The sequence below is a fragment of the Myxine glutinosa genome, chromosome 6, assembly GCF_964187855.1.
Source record: "Myxine glutinosa chromosome 6, kmMyxGlut1.1, whole genome shotgun sequence".
NCBI classification, from domain to species: Eukaryota; Metazoa; Chordata; class Myxini; order Myxiniformes; family Myxinidae; genus Myxine; species Myxine glutinosa.
Genome location: NC_136266.1, coordinates 99,656,673 through 99,674,421, shown reverse-complemented (window position 1 = coordinate 99,674,421; position 17,749 = coordinate 99,656,673). Strand labels below are relative to the sequence as shown.

General features: G+C 44.6%; 1 protein-coding gene across 4 annotated transcripts in view; it reads left to right on the top strand.

Moving 5' to 3' along the window:
* AKAP10 (A-kinase anchoring protein 10) overlaps nt 1-17,749 on the top strand; it is a 233,713-nt gene that overhangs the window by 104,799 nt on the left and 111,165 nt on the right. For all 4 annotated transcript variants that reach the window (XM_078780237.1, XM_078780238.1, XM_078780236.1 and 1 more), the window contains 3 exons: nt 191-385; nt 506-1,138; nt 1,822-1,920. In XM_078780237.1, the coding sequence (XP_078636363.1) occupies nt 191-385; nt 506-1,138; nt 1,822-1,920 (927 nt within the window). The remainder of the gene's footprint in view (nt 1-190; nt 386-505; nt 1,139-1,821; nt 1,921-17,749) is intronic.

Here is a 17,749-nt window from a genome sequence, read left to right as displayed (position 1 = left end):
GGTTCTTGCCAGAGTGGTTAACTTGCCATGTACAAAGTGGCTGGCACAGAAATGAACAAAGAATGTTTGTTTCGTTTTGGGCTCCTCTCTGCTTATACTGTTGTGCTGTAGCTTTTATTCCATTACATGTGCATTACTCAATACGAGGAACATTGATATTTCATGTTTTTATCCTATTTTTGTTTTTCAGCCACAGGGGGTGTGACTGGCATTGCGCACAAAACCTTACCTACGCGGAATCACATGTTGCAGCGAACACCACCCCCAAGTCGAGATGCACTCAATGCTATTTCTGGGGAGATGGAGGGGGCTGGAGGCAGAGTGAGGAGCCTGAGCCTGAGTCGGGGTCCAACTTTCCCTGAAGAACAACACTTCGGTGATCTTGGTACTGCGCATCATATGCCTGTGTCAAACCTCGCACCAAACACTTCTGGGATAGTTATAATTTGGATTAATACTGTTTCCTGGGATCTGAAATGTCTTTATTTTTATCACCAACTCACAGGTCATGTTTCTGTTACCCCTGCACCGACCTCTCCTGGGGCTGAACATCAGCCCCGTCTATGCCGCACACTGGCCCGTGTGCTCATGGACCAATCGGCCCGTTTGTATTTCCTAGCACACCTCGACTCAGGGGGCAAACAAGCAAGAGAAGGTTCCAGGTTGGCTCACTTTTGGCTCGAGGCCGAAAACTTTCGCCAAGCCGCTTGGGTTCATTTTCGGACCCGCTCACTCGATGCTGTCAAGCGTACTTCATTGGTTGGTCAGCAATCAATGGCCGATCTGAATGCAGAGCCAGAGGGTCGCTGTTCACCGAGCTGTGATCACAGGTCATGGAAAAAGCCGAACTCTGTCGTCAAAGGTGATCAAAGCTGCTGTGTACCACCGTCGGATGGCAGGATGCCTGTTGACACGTCAGACAGAGATGTGGTTGGAATGGAAGTGCATGCAAGGCTGCGGCTGCAGAGTGATGGAGGGAGTCTCTTGACTGTTTCTGGACAGACATTAACTGACAGAAAGCTAGACAGTACGTTCGATGCCCATGTGGAAGGCAAGCTTGAAAGATTTGGTGGCGCTGTGTATGAGAGGCTTTCGGCACCAAATCAGGTTGAACGAAGCTCAGATGGCGTCATGACAAGTAAGTGAATATTCTCAGCAATAATTGGTAAATAAATGGTGGGGTTAGGAAGTAAGAGCTTTGACGTTGGAATGGTAACTATTCAAGCCTTAAAATAGCTTTATTTGCCGTAAGAACCCTCAAATTTATCCAGGGTTGTTTGTTATAACTTATAACATTAGTTCCCTTACAAGGAACTTCAACTCGGGAGGAGGCCGTTAGGCTCATCAGGCTTGTGCAATTGTTGCCAACTTATGTTTTTTTTTTTGTACGTGATCTGTCCTTGGAAAATGTTGAATGCGAAGCAACAAAGCAGCATGTACCATTTTTAGTCTTTGGTAAGACTTTTGGGGTTGGGTTTGAACCACTGAACTCCCACACTTGGAACAGACGCCCTAACCATTAATATAAACCACCGTCCGGTTTAAAAAATCTCATACATGTTTTTTATGCTAATATATATATTTTTGGAACCACCTTGATTGAATAATCTGACGCTTCATTTACTATTAACCTGTAAATAAATGTAGGTTTTTAATATGATAAATACCTGTGTAGTTGGAGTGCATCATTGTTTCAGTAACATCCAACTATTTTTCCATTAAAATAATTTTCAAACTTTGCTTTACTCTTTTGCATAAATTACCACTCTTAGCTACAGCATCCTTATCCAATCACTTATTTTCGTCTGACATTTCTTTCAGACCTTCAGAGAGAGGCGATGGGAATATTCTCTCGATACATCTCGCCCGATATCCCGCAAGCATTCTTGATTCCACACTCTATGAGGAATGACATTGTAGGTATGTTTAAAGGTGGTTTGTGTCTGCCCTGCCCTGCCATGATGATATTGGCTCAAGGCAACATATCTGTTCATCATCCATCACTTGTTTTTCACAGAAGGTTTCTGATTTGGATTCCTACTGTTTCCTGGGATCTGAAATGTGTATTTATTTGGGAATTGAAGGTATTTTCCTTCTGTATCCATCTTGTCCATCCCATGCATCTTTTCCTGCCCTCCATTCCTCCCCACCCTCATTGTTTGTCCAGATCGCCCCCTTAAACTCCACTGTTGGGGCCCTTCTTTCTCTCTCCACAGTTTATTTTGTCCTGTTACATCTTCATCCATTCAGTGTACTAGCTCTTCCACGAGCCTTGACTGTATCCAAAAAAAAAAGGATGAAGAGTTATAATTTTTACTTTTCTCTCTACTTTTCTTCCTTTTACTTGTTCATGGCTTTCCTGGATTTAAGACAATTTTTTACATGTGGCGTGGCTATCCTTGGGCTCAATCATCTTGTCACCCACCATCCAATGGGAAAGCATCATTCATTAGGATCCAATAACTGTCTGCAGCAGGAGCCGCTAACCAAGGGATAGTGGACTGAAGTTTACACTAGGCCGGCACATTCGGCACAATATATCATCACAGCTCAACTATCATGGGGTTATTTGCGAATGAGAAAAATGAAACTTTCCAATATGAGTAATCGACTTTCTGTATATTAACGATGCATGTGTAATCAAGCATCGTGTTGGCTTAACGGTTAAGGTGGCTGGCTTAAAATCCTAGGCTCTTGAGTTCAATCCCCTGTCATGCTGTTGAAATAACACCAGGTGGGTTGACTCAGCCTGTCATTCTTCCGAGGTCAGAAAAATGAGTACCAGCTTACTGGTAATGGGCAGTGCATCAGTAGTACAGCCGCATTTCCAGAAAAATGATGCAACCAGAAGCCACTGCCCTGTCACGAAACAGATCCGCCCCCCGGCGATTCTGTACCGGTACAGATTCGCCCCCCTCGAAATAGATTCGCCCCCCTCGAAATAGATTCGCCCCCCTCGAAATAGATTCGCCCCCCTGCCACGAAATAGACTCTCCCCCGTGACAAAATCGCCCCCTCATAATATATATGTACATGTTTCAGCAGATTTTCAAACTTGGAAAAAAGTGTAACAATTGTATGGCTCTTGGTGATTGTGGAAGAGTTCTTTTACAATTAATCTACAACTAGAGCAACTGAATATTGGTGTAAACCAATATAAATAAAACCATAATAACCATAAAAATAACCAAAAATAACATAAAATAACATAAAAACAACCATAAAAATAACCATAAAATAACCATAAAAACCATAAAACCATAACCAAAATAAAAATAAATCAATAAAAATCTATCAATAATTACTATATCAAGTGTTCAAGTATGTCTTAAAAAGATTGAGAAAATGTGTACGTCCGCACTCAATGCCCCAAACAATATTAGTAGTACTTTTATCACGTACCCTCTTGTAAACCAATATTTCCATATGTATATTTATATATCCGCAAACGAGAATGGGGGGCGATTCTATTCTGATGGGGGCGAGAAACGTATCCGCCGGGGGGCGAGTTTATACCGGTACAGATTCGCCGGGGGGAGAGTTTATACAGGGGCGGATTTATTTCGCGACACCGGCACAATATATCATCACAGCTCAACTATCATGGGGTTATTTGCGAATGATAAAAATGAAACTTTCCAATATGAGTAATCGACTTTCTGCATATTAACGATGCATGTGTAATCAAGCATGGTGTTGGCTTAACGGTTAAGGTGGCTGGCTTAAAATCCTCGGGTCTTGAGTTCAATCCCCTGTCATGCTGTTGAAATAACACAAGGTGGGTTGACAGCCTGTCATTCTTCCGAGGTCAGAAAAATGAGTACCAGCTTACTTTCACAATGGGCAGTGCATTAGCAGTACAGCCGCACTTCCAGAAAAATGATGCAACTAGAAGCCACTGCATACGACACAACAGCATGCATATAATCAACGTCTCTTCATATTAACAGGCCTCATGTGATTTTTAGATTTTTTTTTTTTTTTTTTGCTGTGAGCATGATATGATACTTACCTTCTCGCCATTTTCAATTCTGCATATCTGTCATCACCTTCAGCACGCATAGTTACTGGGGCATCTTTTAATTGCCTGGTATCATATTAATATTTTACTTTCACACTACTTGTCACAAGTACCGCTTTAGCTATTGCATCACATTAAGTGAAACATTATCATGTACAGCACATCCCAGCCATTAGCACAAGTTGTCCCTAAGTGTCCCAACTGCTTAGTTGGGGCCCTTCGCCCACCATATGCATCATTGCATTATCATATTTGTAAAAGATATTCTCTGCACTTGCCTACGCTGGATCTGCTTCACCCCAATGAATTGCTGTGGAGAGACTGATGACAGAAGCAAACTTGGCAAAGTGTCTTTTTCTTATAATGTCATCCAATTAAACCAGTAAAAATATCTTGCAATGTCGCATTTCCTAAATCTGCAGAAAATAATCTTTAAAACGATCAAATACAGTCACGTGAAAAAGTAAGTACACCCCATGTAAAGTTTTGACTTTTTCAACATATTTCAACATATTTCAACATACAGCTATTTGATCTTCATTTCAACAATATTGATAGATAAAGGTGATATAATATAACAAATATCATGAAACATTTACATTTTGTAGTCCATTGTATAATTTAAATAAACATAAATGCAAATTTCGCATGTGGAAAAAGTAAGTACACCCCTACATTTATCACTACTTCAAATACCTATAATTAGAATCAGGTGCACCAGCTCAGGTGCAAATGATTAGAACATCATTAGAGAGGATCTTGGAGGAACCTGTCTTATTTAAACCTCAGACATTTCGTTTGGTTTGCTCTTTGATGTTCAAGTGTGCAGCGTCACCATGCCTAGATCAAAAGAGCTCTCTGGGGCCTTCAGAAAGAAGGTTATAGATGCCTACGAGTCTGGGAAGGGATTTAAAAAGATCTCCAAACAATTTGAAATCGATCATTCGACTGTCCGGAAGATCATCTACAAGTGGAGAAGATTCCAAACAACTGCCAACTTGTTCAGGCCAGGCCGCCCCAGGCCCCCAATTTGGTCAAAGCATGATCAGTGCAAGTTCAGCACGAGAGCAGACCGCAAGATGCTGAAAGAAGTCTCTAAGAACCCCAGAATGTCATCACGGGACCTACAGGTAGCTCTTGCCACTGTTGATGTCAAAATGCACGAGTCTACCATTAGAAAGAGGCTGCACAAATTTGATCTACATGGGAGGTGTGCCAGGAGGAAACCTTTGCTGTCCAGAAAGAACATCAGGGCAAGACTAAAGTTTGCCAATGAACACCTAGGCAAAGACCAGCACTTCTGGAACAATGTGCTCTGGACAGATGAGTCAAAGGTAGAGCTATTTGGCCACAGTACCAGAAGACATGTTTGGCGAAAACCAAAGACAGCATTTGACCACAAGAACCTGATACCAACTGCAAAGCATGGTGGTGGAAATATTATGGTTTGGGGCAGCTTTGCTGCATCAGGGCCTGGGCAGCTTTGCTGCATCAGGGCCTGGGCAGCTCACCATCATAGAATCCACTATGAATTCTTCATTGTACCAGAGGTTGCTTGAGGATAATGTGAGGCCATCTGTCGGAAAGTTGAAGCTCAACCGAAGGTGGACCTTGCAACATGACAATGACCCTAAACATACCAGTAAATCCACCAAGGAATGGCTGAAAAGAAAGAAATGGAGGGTTCTGGAATGGTCAAGTCAAAGCCCGGATCTAAATCCCGTCGAGATGTTGTGGGGGGATTTGAAACGAGCTGTGCATGCAAGAAACCCCTCAAACATCGCACACCTGAAAGAATTCTGCATGGAGGAGTGGGCAAAAATTTCTCCCAGTCGATGTCAGAGACTGGTGGACAGTTATAAGAAATGCCTACTTGAGGTTGTTTCTGCCAAAGGGGGCAATACCACCGATTAGAGCCAAGGGTGTACCTACTTTTTCCACATGCGAAATTTGCATTTATGTTTATTTAAATTATACAATGGACTACAAAATGTAAATGCTTCATGATATTTGTTATATTATATCACCTTTATCTATCAATATTGTTGAAATGAAGATCAAATAGCTGTATGTTGAAAAAGTCAAAACGTTACATGTATGTAATGTATGTTACATGTAACATGTTACATGTTACATGTATGTTACATGTAATGGGGTGTACTTACTTTTTCACATGACTGTACATGATTATAGCATGTGTGGTTCGTGGCCTGTAAGGTAAATGCATTGGAAGTTTCAGAGAATTCTACACACACACCTTGGCAATTGGCATACATAAATGCAAATACCCCAAGGAAAAAAAATTCTGCCTGATTTGATTGGAAAGCTTATGCTATTTGTGTTAATTTGGTCGATTACGTGTCATGGTGCAGCAATTGTCTGTTGTGGATATTTTGGCTCTGTTCTTTTCCATTTCTCTATCCAAATTGTCAGTGTTATGGATTGATATATGTGTTATTCTAGGTGAAATCAATGGCTCAGGTTTGTGTGCTTGGTCTGGTAGAAGCTCATATTATTGGCTGAGTATCAGAGCGTTCATACGTCATGAAACGCTTCAAGGCTAGAATTAATCCTGGATAGGTTGGTACACCATCTTGGCTGAAGGAAGCAGGAGTTTGGAATTTGTTTGGGGTACCGGGGATGACTCATTTACACTTCGAGAAAGACACCGTGAGATCTTTATTATCAACCAGCGAATCTAGCATAATGGGACACCTGGCTTAGCATCCATGTGACGGCACCACTTCGCAGGCACCCTGCCTGCGAAGCACCAATCCGACAGTTCATCGTCGGGCTGATTAATCGTACCCAGGCTAGACAGCTGTAAGGTAATTGCATCTCCTCTGTACCATCCTGTCAGACGGTTTGTGTGTGCTATAATCTCAAACTAATTATGATGAACTATTTGGCTTTCAATTCCTCCATGAATTGTATATTTCAATCCATTTCATCTCAAAGATTTTTTTTTTTACTTCTTATCTATAAAAAGAAAAGACAATCATTATTTTTGATTGTAAGCTGCAACTTGTAAGATGCTCCATTGCCATCCCATTCCTCACTGCTAAACCTGGCAGGCCCATTTACATTGGCACCCCAAGTCAGAGTGTTTCCCTAATTCATATGGGGGCATTTTGTCAATTTCGCTGGTAGATGGCAGAGGATCAACAAAGTAATCGACAATCCACCAGCCCACCATCAACCCACACCATTTCTCAGAGTCTGCGACCTCAGCCAATGATGCTTAATATGGTTCCTGGTGGTGTTGGCATTCTCGCTATACGTCGACATAGAAAACGATGCTGTTAAGATTGGTATAAAGTTATTGCACTAGCACTATCGATCATGATCATGTAACGGTGACAGGATTGGAGGTGGAATCGGAATCCCACGGTGGAACGGGGTTACTCCAGGTCAAATCTCCCACCCGGGCAGTCAGCAATTTAGTGATGTATAGTCCTTGGGGCTGTCTATCTGATTCCTGAGGCTGACTACCATTGTGATTTGTCCGCTGGGAGTGCCTTGCACTGCAACTTTCTCAGACCCATCCTCCACACAGCTTTTATAACCTCCCACGACCGTGCCTAGCTGGGTGCGCTGCTTGTCGAGGTGCCGTGCTTGTCGAGGCTTCAATTCCTCCAGAATTTTTCAACACCTCGGGTTGGTTCCTTAACTTTCTATGCGGTCGTTGAGGTGCTGTACTCACATTCCTTGGGATGGTGGGGTAAGGGGTTGGTTGTTTTGCAGTCGCCGATGTAATCATTTGCAGAGAAAGCATATCGATAGAATGCAACGGTGAACAATTTTGAGGAATAGTAGGAAAGGATGGTGGGGCTTTAGACACATTACAGAAGGGTGGGGGCAGCTTTAACATGCCGCTAAAACATGCTTCGACATATGCCCTACCATTCTACACAAAAACGAAACACTTGCACTTTACGTTTATGAATGAAATTATTAGTCTATCATACTCCCTTTACACCCTCTAACCGTTACTACAACAATGTCATATTTCCAGTGTACAGTGCAGGCATGCGCGGCACCGATGCTGTTTTTATGCTTTAGCTATAACGAGGAACATCACCTTTTACAAAAGAATACCAGTACTGAAGTTCACCGTTTGGCTAATTTAGATGTCAGTGCATGCCAGGCATTGTAAAGTAAAGAATGTTTTACTGATCCAGTTATAGATTACATAAAGTGATCCATGTTAAGAGGGATCAGTGTGAGGACCCACTTATGAAATTTTGGCATTTTCATGATATTGTAACCTATAAGGGGTATTATACTGTATACTAGCTTGACTTGGCTCGCTACGCTTGCCTCACCATACATCCTCACCACGCGTCTTTACAGAGGAACGGGCTTGTTTTAGCTGAGGTTAATGACTGTACCTGAGTTGCTGTGTTGTCATGATTTACACCAATCATACAACAACAACATGCATTTTAAGGCCATTTTCCCTGCAAGAGCGGGGGTTAGCCTTGCGGTCCCCATGACAATCTTCTCCATTTTGCCCTATTTTCTGCATCTCTCCTTGTTAACCCCAATAGCCTGGTGCTAGCTTGGTTAGGGTGCCGGCTTGGGATCCTAGGATCCTGGGTTCGAATCTCGGTCGATCGCTGAATTAACACCAGGGGGGTTGACTCAGCCTGTCATCCTTCTGAGGTCGGCAAATTGAGTACCAGTTCACTGGAAATTCCCTGTGTGTCGCAAGGGGTGACCAACAGGGTTGGCAGCAGGAAGGGCAACCAGCCATAAAACATTGCTTCAAAAAGGTGCCATGGCGCCTAAAAAAGGCCAACCCCTGCTCTGCAGGGAAAAATGGCCTCCAAAGGTGGTTCTTTCTTCTTCTTCTTCTTCTCCTTGTTTAACCCCCTTGCCCACATTTCTTCTTCCTCCATCTTTAGCCAAGTCTTTCTCGGTCTTCCCCGTCCTCTACTTCCTTCTACATTCATTTCCATCACTCTTCTCAACCCGTCACTTTCATCCTTCCTCAACACATGACCAAACCATCTCAACCTGTTCCTCTTTACAGCATCAATCACAGGCTCTATTCCCATCATCTTTCGCAATTCATCATTTGTCTTCCTCTCTCTCAACGACACTCCGCACATCTACCGAACCATTCGCATTTCCACCCTTTCCAGCCTTCGTTGCTGCTCTACATTCATGACCCATGTCTCGCTCCCATAAATCATAACACTTCTCACACATGGAGCATACACCTTTCCCTTCAGCTTCAACGACACTCCCCTCCTCATCAGCACGCCACTCAGTTCCCGAAACTTCTTCCATGCACATCTCACTCTAGCAACCGTTGCCGAGTCTGATCCACCTTCTCCATTCAGCATGTCTCCGAGGTAGCAAAATGTTTTCACACCTTCAAGCTTCACGCCGTCTCCAAGATCCAACTCAACATTTCCTCCATCTGCAGCTCCCTCTGTGCACACCTTACATTTGAATGTAGCTGCCACACTGGTTAATGACCCTCTCAGACCACTACATTTTTGATGAACCCACTCAGCGCACATTGTACATTGAATGGAGTTCACTCCGACACCCTTCCTGCACACAGCACATGGCCACTTCCCAGTTCTTTCTACCTCACCACATGCTTTACCACTTGCCATCACCTTCGTCTTTCCTATATTCACCTTCAGACCTTTTGTCTCCATACATTCCTTCCACTTGTTCATCTTTTCCTTCAGTCCATCCATACTTTCCGCAATCAACACCAGATCATCTGCATACAACAACTCCCACGGTAAACCCTCCTTTACGGTCTGAGCCAGCACCTCCATCACAGCTACAAATAGTAGTGGACTTAGTACCGACCCCTGATGCACTCCCACCTTCACCTCAAACTCACCACTGTTCCCGCCTTCGTCCTTACAGTTGTGCGCGCTCTTTTGTACATTGCCATCACAACTCTGATCAACCATTCCTCCACTTCTAACTTCCTCAATGCCCATGTCAATACTTCGCATGGAACCCTATCGAATGCTTTCTCCAGATCAACAAACCCAAAGAAACAACTTCTTCCTCTTCTCCATGTACTTCTGCAACTGCTTCACAATAAAGAGCGCGTCTGTCGTTCCTCTTCCTGGCATAAATCCAAACTGCATTTCGTCGATCTTCACCTTCTTCCTTATCCTCCTCTCCAACACCCTTTCCAATACCTTCATTCCATGCTCCAATAACTTTATCGCTCGGTACGAGCCACACTCCAGAGGGTCACCTTTCCCCTTGTATAGAGGGACGAGGGTACTCAGTTCCCAATTCACTGGAATGTGACCTTCTTTCACCACCAGATTACAGATCTCTGCCATTCTCTTCACACCGCAACTTCCTGCTGCCTTCAACATATCTCCCACAACTCCCGTCGGCCCTCCCGCTTTTCTACTCTTCATTGCTTTTATCGCTTCCTCAACTTCCTTCTCAGTTATCTTCTCTGCCGGTCCTAAAACTGGGTTACTCTCTATGTTGCCATCCCATTCATTCTCTGTATTCAACAGCATTTCCATAAAGCTTTTCCATCTTCCTTTAATTCCATCGGGGTCCACAACGATTTGTCCCACTTCATCCTTCAAGCAACTCACCCCCATCACATCACACCTCTCTTTCGCTATCTGCTTTGCAATCCTGAATACGGCTCTCTGGCCCTCTTCCGAATCCAAGCGTTCTCCGAACATTTTCCTACATGTCTCCTGCGCCTTTGCTACCTCTTTCTTTGCAGCCTTCTTGGCTGCCTTCTAACTTTCATGCTCTGCTTTTTCTGCTCCCGTACCCTTTGCCTTCTGCCACTCCTTGAACTTCTTCCTCTTCTCATCAATCCTCTTTCCAACTTCATCATCCCACCACCATGTTTCTGAGTGCCTCGGTGGTCCTTTTGTCCATCCACATACCTCACCAACGGCTCCCAACAGACTATCTTTCATTGACATCAAACACGTTCAAGCTCAACCACATCATCCTCTACCTGACTCAGCCTCTCTTTTAATGCCTCCCTTACTGTCACCTCTTTCAACCTTCATTCTCGGTTGGTACTTCACCCGCCGAGCTCTCCTCGCACCTTTCACCCTTGTGTCGCAGACAACCAAGTGGTGCTGTGAAACAGCCTCCTCCCCCGGGATCACTTTTGTGTCCCGGAGGTGCCCCCTATCTCGCCTACGCACCATCAGGTAGTCAACGGTTGTCGTCGACCCACCTGACGTGTATGTAACAAGCTTATTATCCCCTTTCTGGAACTGAGTATTACAAAGCAACAAATCACCTCCATCAGCAAACTCCAAAATCCTTTCACCTTCTCCATTTCTCACACCATATCCGTAACCCCCATGAACTCCCTCAAAACCGTCCATACTCCTTCCCACATGTCCATTTAGGTCTCCTCCTAGCACAACAACTTCCTCATCTTTCACGTTTTCCATCAGCTTCTCTATCGCACACCAGAACTTGTCCTTCTCTTCATCGCTCCGACCAACCTGCGGAGCATATCCCGAGATGACGTTCACCAAGAGCTTTCCAATCATCATTTTCACCATCATCAACCTATCACTCACTCTAGTCACACTCACCCCACTGTCTACAAACTCCTCAGAAAACAGGACACCAACACCATTCACGCCCTCCAGGCACCCTTGCCACACAAACTTGTATTTCTGTCCCTGCCTACCCTTCACCATTCTCACACCACTTCCCTTCCATCTCGTCTCTTGCACACAACATATGTCCACTCTTCTTCTGATCAATACTTCCACCACTTCTCCTGATCTCCCTGTCATTGTCCCTATATTCCATGTCCCAAACCTCAGAAACCGATCTCCACTTCGGGCTGTACCCTGCCCATATGTAGTTGTAATTGTCATGGTTCTCCTTTTGAGTCAATGTTTTTATGGCCGGATGCCCTTCCTGACGCCAACCCTCTTAGTCGCCTCTTACGACACGCAGGGATACGGTGTACCTATTCTAACCAGGGTACACACCGTACACACCGGTCCAAGTCAATTCATGTAAAAGCACAAGGATGGCCGAGTCGTCCTCCCAAATACATTACACATACAAGCTCCTCCACAAGCTTGGGATCACCATTGATAACAAAGAAAAGGTTCGTTTACACTGCACGTTAAGTAGCTAAGATGGCCAGGCGTACAGAATGTAAACGCAACACTTTCGAAGGTGAGATCCTCGGTGAGCAGAAGCACTCGGAGCCCTCAAGCACGTCGTGCAAATGAGCCTCAGGAAGCAGGAAAGGAGGCCTCTAGCACGTCGTGCAAACGAGCCTCAGGAAGCAGGAAAGGAGGCCTCAAGCACGTCGTGCAAACGAGCCTCAGGAAGCAGGAAAGGAGGCCTCATGCACGTCATGCAAACGAGCCTCAGGAAGCCTTGTCTTGTCCTTTCCTCGCTTGTTTAGCTGATGACGATGACGTCTGCAATCTGATAATTAAATGCTCTTGCGCGATGGTGTCACACATTCATTTGCATACATCTGTGTCTGCCGCTTGCACATCAGTTCTTCATCGTCCTTCACCAAAAACTGGGCTTGAGGAACAGAGATCTCCATTTCGCATTTCTTCAGCTCCACTTCTTCTTCTGACTTAACATCACGTTTGAAAAGTTTTCAGCTTTGGAACAGAAGGGGCGTGTCCAATAGCCTCCGAACTGAACGGAAGGGGATTTACACCAATCATAATACAAACAATTATTTTGCACAAATGTATTTGTAATATACATTATATTACATTTTATAAACAATTGATGTTGAAGATTTAAGTTGAAATAAATAAATGAAAATTAAAAAAAAAAATCAAAAACGTTTTTCAAAAACAATACCCTTAGAACATACACACGGGAGAGATAGGTACACACCAGAAGTTTGGTATGATTTCAGAAAAGTTTGAGGGAGTAGTTCAGTGACAAGACACTGCACAGATACACTACATGGCCAAAAGTATGCGGACACCCCTTCTAATTCGTGGATTCGGCTGTTTCAGCCACACCCATTGCTGATGGGTATTTATAATCAAGCACACAGCCATGAAAATCTCCATAGACAAACATTGACAGTACAATGGGCCGAACTGAAGAGCTCAGTGACTTTCAACGTGGCACCGTCATAGGATGCCACCTTTCCGTTCGTCAAATTTCTACCCTGCTAGAGCTGCCCCGGTCAACTGTAAGTGCTGTTATTGTGAAGTGGAAACGTCTAGGAGCAACAGCAGCTCAGCCGCGAAGTGGTAGGCCACACAAGCTCACATAACGGGACCACCGAGTGCTGAAGTGCATAGCACGTAAAAATTGTCTGTCCTCGGTTGCATCACTCACTACCGAGTTCCAAACTGCCTCTGGAAGCAACGTCAGCACAACAACTGTTCGTCGGGAGCTTCATGAAATGGGTTTCCATTTCCGAGCAGCCACACACAAGCCGAACATCGCCATGCACAATGCCAAGCATCGGCTGGAGTGGTGTAAAGCTTGCCGCCATTGTACTCGGGAGCAGTGGGAACGCGTTCTCTGGAGTGATGAATCACGCTTCACCATCTGGCAGTCCGACTGATGAATCTGGGGTTGGCGGATGCCAGGAGAAGGCTCCATGTCCGAATGTATAGTGCCAATTGTAAAGTTTTTTGGAGGAGGAATAATGTCTGGGGCTGTTTTTCATGGTTTGGGCTCAGCCCCTTATAGGCCGGTCATTTTACGAATATACCCACCACAAATTGCAATAGTAATGAAACTTGGCATTTTTGCTTCTTTTGACCCATGTAATAACATAGTAAAAGTCAAGGAATAACGAGGCATTGGAACACATTCATTTCGAGCAACCACTTTTTGACAGTTATGCACGAAAATAAGCTAATAAAAATGGCACAAAATAATGCACTTAATTTGTTATTTCGTTCACATTCTCAAAAGATGTCAGAAATGTAAGTGTTTAAGAGTGTAAGACAGGCCTTATGCCCTGGTTTTACAATACATTTGACATGTAAAGGTATATATATTGAGATAATTGACATTTAAGGTAGCTTTATCCCAATAAAATTGAATTTTTTCGAAAATATACATATCAATGAATTTTGAAAGCTAATATAATGGTCTATCATATTCTTATATCAAATTAGATTTTACTCTAGTCTAATTAGGTGAACAAAGCCTAATTAGGTGAATAAAATTTAATTACAACGCAAATACGCAAATACAACGCAAAGGTCATCATCACATTTGACCAACCACTTTGGTGGAAGGCGCTTACCATCATCGAAAGCCAACCGGAGGGCAGTGACTTGCGTAAGGTTGTACTGCGCTTGGGAGGCTTCCACACGTTGATGAGCTTCTTGGGGAGTATTGGAAATATCATGTCAGGATCTGGACTGCGCTCTGTTCTGGAACTGGTGTATGCTGAGAACACTGTAACGCACATGCTCTCTGGCAAGGCATATGACCGAGCTATCCGTGGTCATCTCTTGGTTGATGCAGCACTGAACACTCTCCTCGCAGAAAGGGTACTTGGTACGCTAGTGCCTGCTTGTTCGCAGGCTCAGGATGATGGCCCTCAGGGCACTACAGGAGATGACGAACCAAGTGAAGATGCGATAATGCAAAGCATAGATGAGGCACAGGCAGCCATGGATCCGCATGATACCGAGGCAGGACAGGCAGCCATGGATCCGCGTGATACCGAGTCAGGGTCGCAAAGTGTGGGAGCTGGCCCAGTTGACCTGTGTGAGCTACGAAACCTGTATGATTCATTGTTGAAGGGTGAGGGTTGCACTGAAGATATCCTTTCAGCCCCGGTTCTGGACTCTGTTCGTGACATCATGAATGTTGCTCGACAATCGAAGAAGGATCTGCGTACAGCACAGCTATGGCTGCAATACATGGACATGATAGACATTCTGAGGACATTCCTGAGGTCGGAACGCACTGGTGACTGGCGTCTGCACGTGCACGCTTTGCACGACATGTTGCCCTACCTAGCAGCTGCAGGCCACAATCTGTACACACAATCTGTGTACATCTACCTGCAGCGACTGGCACAACTGTCTATTCAGCATCCGGAGGTCCACCATCAATTCCAGAATGGATTTCACGTAGTGCGGCGTTCAGATCGGTACTGGGCCGGCTTGTCCACAGATCTTGTGATCGAGCAAGTGCTCATGAGAAGTGTGAAAACCACAGGGGGACTAACAAGGGGTCGTGGAATGAGTGAGCCGCAAAGGATCACGTGGCTGCTGTCCACCCCCATATGTGCAGAGGTCAACATGGCTTTGCAAGAGTACACATCAGTGCAGTATGGGACCAGTGACCAGCACAAAGAACAAAGCGCAGCTCGACAAGGACGGGACACAGATGACACGCACAAACTTATTCGCTACCTGTCATCAAAGGATCCCTTTGGAAACGATCCAACTCTGCAAAGCATTGACACTGGCATCACAGCTGGAGATTCGGTCAATGCTGACCAAGCAGCGTCAGTCGGCAGGAAGATCTTAGATGGAATGCTTGACAAAAAGGTTCTTGATCACACGTTCAAGAAGAAAGATCAGGTTGTGACTCTTGACACACGTTCATCATTGAAAACTGGCAGACAATCCGTTCTGATAGATCCACAACTGTTGTTCCAACGTCTGAGTACGGCAGGATCACGCTGTGATGACCTCAAAGATGTCTTCAAGTACGAACTAAGCAGTTTCCCACCAGCACTGTTTAAGACCACTGATATCCTGCTTGAGGCCGACAAGCCAGCGCTAGCCGAAGCCATTTGGAAACAACTCCCCCTTGACGTTCGCAACACAGTGCTGCCACAGAATGTGCAATATGTTCTGGATGGTGGGGCATTGCTACACAGAATTCCTTGGAATTCTGGCGAGACATATGGAGGAATCGCCAGTCACTACGTGCGATATGTTGGAGACAGGTATGGTAACGCTGTCATAGTGTTCGATGGATATGTGAGCGCACCCTCCACCAAAGATGTAGCGCACAGCAGGCGCGTTCGATCTCACAGCAGTCCCCTTGTCAACTTCACAACGGACATGGTATGTACTATGAAGAAAGATGACTTCCTTGCCAACCAAACAAATAAACAACGTTTCATCAATCTACTGAGTGATGACCTTCAACGGCGGCACAACGCTGTTCATCATGCCAGGGCAGATGCAGATGTTCTCATAGTGGAGACAGCCATTGCATGTGCAAACACCAAGGACACCGTGATAGTTGGCGACGACACCGATCTTCTTGTTCTCCTTTGCAGTCGTGCGGGGCCCACATCTCACAACCTGTTCTTCCGACCTGAGCCTAAGCTGACGTCAAGGAGGCAAGCAAGATGTTGGAATATCGAGCAAGTGCAAAAGACACTTGGACGCAATGTTTGTGACAAGCTTCTTGTTGCACATGGACTCCTGGGTTGTGATACCACGTCAATAATTTACTCGATTGGCAAATCAACAGCCTTGAAGAAGCTGAACTCCAGTGCGTATTTCTCCGAGCTTTTGGCAAACTTCAACACTCCTGGAGCGTCAAAAGAGGATGTCATGACAGCTGGAGAGAATGCCCTGGTTTGCTTGTATAATGCCCAGCCCGGGGAAACACTGGACATGCTGAAGCTTCAACGCTTCCACCAGAAGGTTTCAACAAGCACTGTCAGAGTTGAGCCTCGTACCCTGCCCCCTACAATCTACATCAGCATCTGCAAAGCAACATTGCCTACGGGTGTATGTTCAGGTTCAGCAGTGGCAAGGAGTTGCCATGGATGCCAATGGTTGGGGATGGGCTATCCGTGACGAGAGAATGGTTCCCGTGATGACCGAGATGAAGCCTGCTCCAGATTACCTTCTAGATGCCATCCACTGTGGCTGCAAAACAGACTGCAGCACCCTACGATGCAGCTGTCGCAAGTACAGCCTGGAATGCTCTTACGCATGCAGTGAATGCAAAGGACTTCACTGTTCTAATGTGACCTTGTCAGAACCAGAAAGTGATCCAGAAGAAGAATAAGCTCTTAGGTTGGTGCTTGAATCGCAGTTCATTCAATTATTAAATAAAACACTTTTTTTTTTTTTCAATATATATATATTTTTTTCAATATTATTTTCAATATTATTTAACGATTTTTTTTGTATATATAGTACGATATGAACTTGTTCACATAAAGCCATTACATTGCAGGCCTCAGGGACATAAAATTGCAGGATCTCATAAGGATTTAGCACGGAAACAGTTTTTGGTCTGAAAAATTTATGCAGATTTTCGCTTAAAACCTTCTCTTAAAGATTGCAAAAATTGGAAATGTTCCAATGCTCCGATTCTCCTTGACTTTTAGTATGTCATTCTCCACTAAATTTGACATTGAAAAATGCATGTTTCATTACTATTGCAATTTGTGGTGGGTTCGACCCCAAAATGGCGTAGATTGACTGGACTATTAGTTCCAGTGAAAGGAAATCTTAACACTACAGCATACAATGGCATTATATACGATTGTCTGCTTCCAACTGTGTGGCAAGAATTTGTGGAAGGCCCTTTCCCGTTTTAGTATGACAATGCCCCCGTGCACAAAACGAAGTCCATCCAGAAATGGTTTGTCGAGATCGGTGTGGAAGAACTTGACTGGCCTGTACAGAGCCCTGACCTCAACCCCATTGAGCACCTTTGGGATGAATTGGGACGCCGACTGCGAGCCAGGCCTAATCGCCCAACATCAGTGCCCGACCTCACAAATGCTCTCGT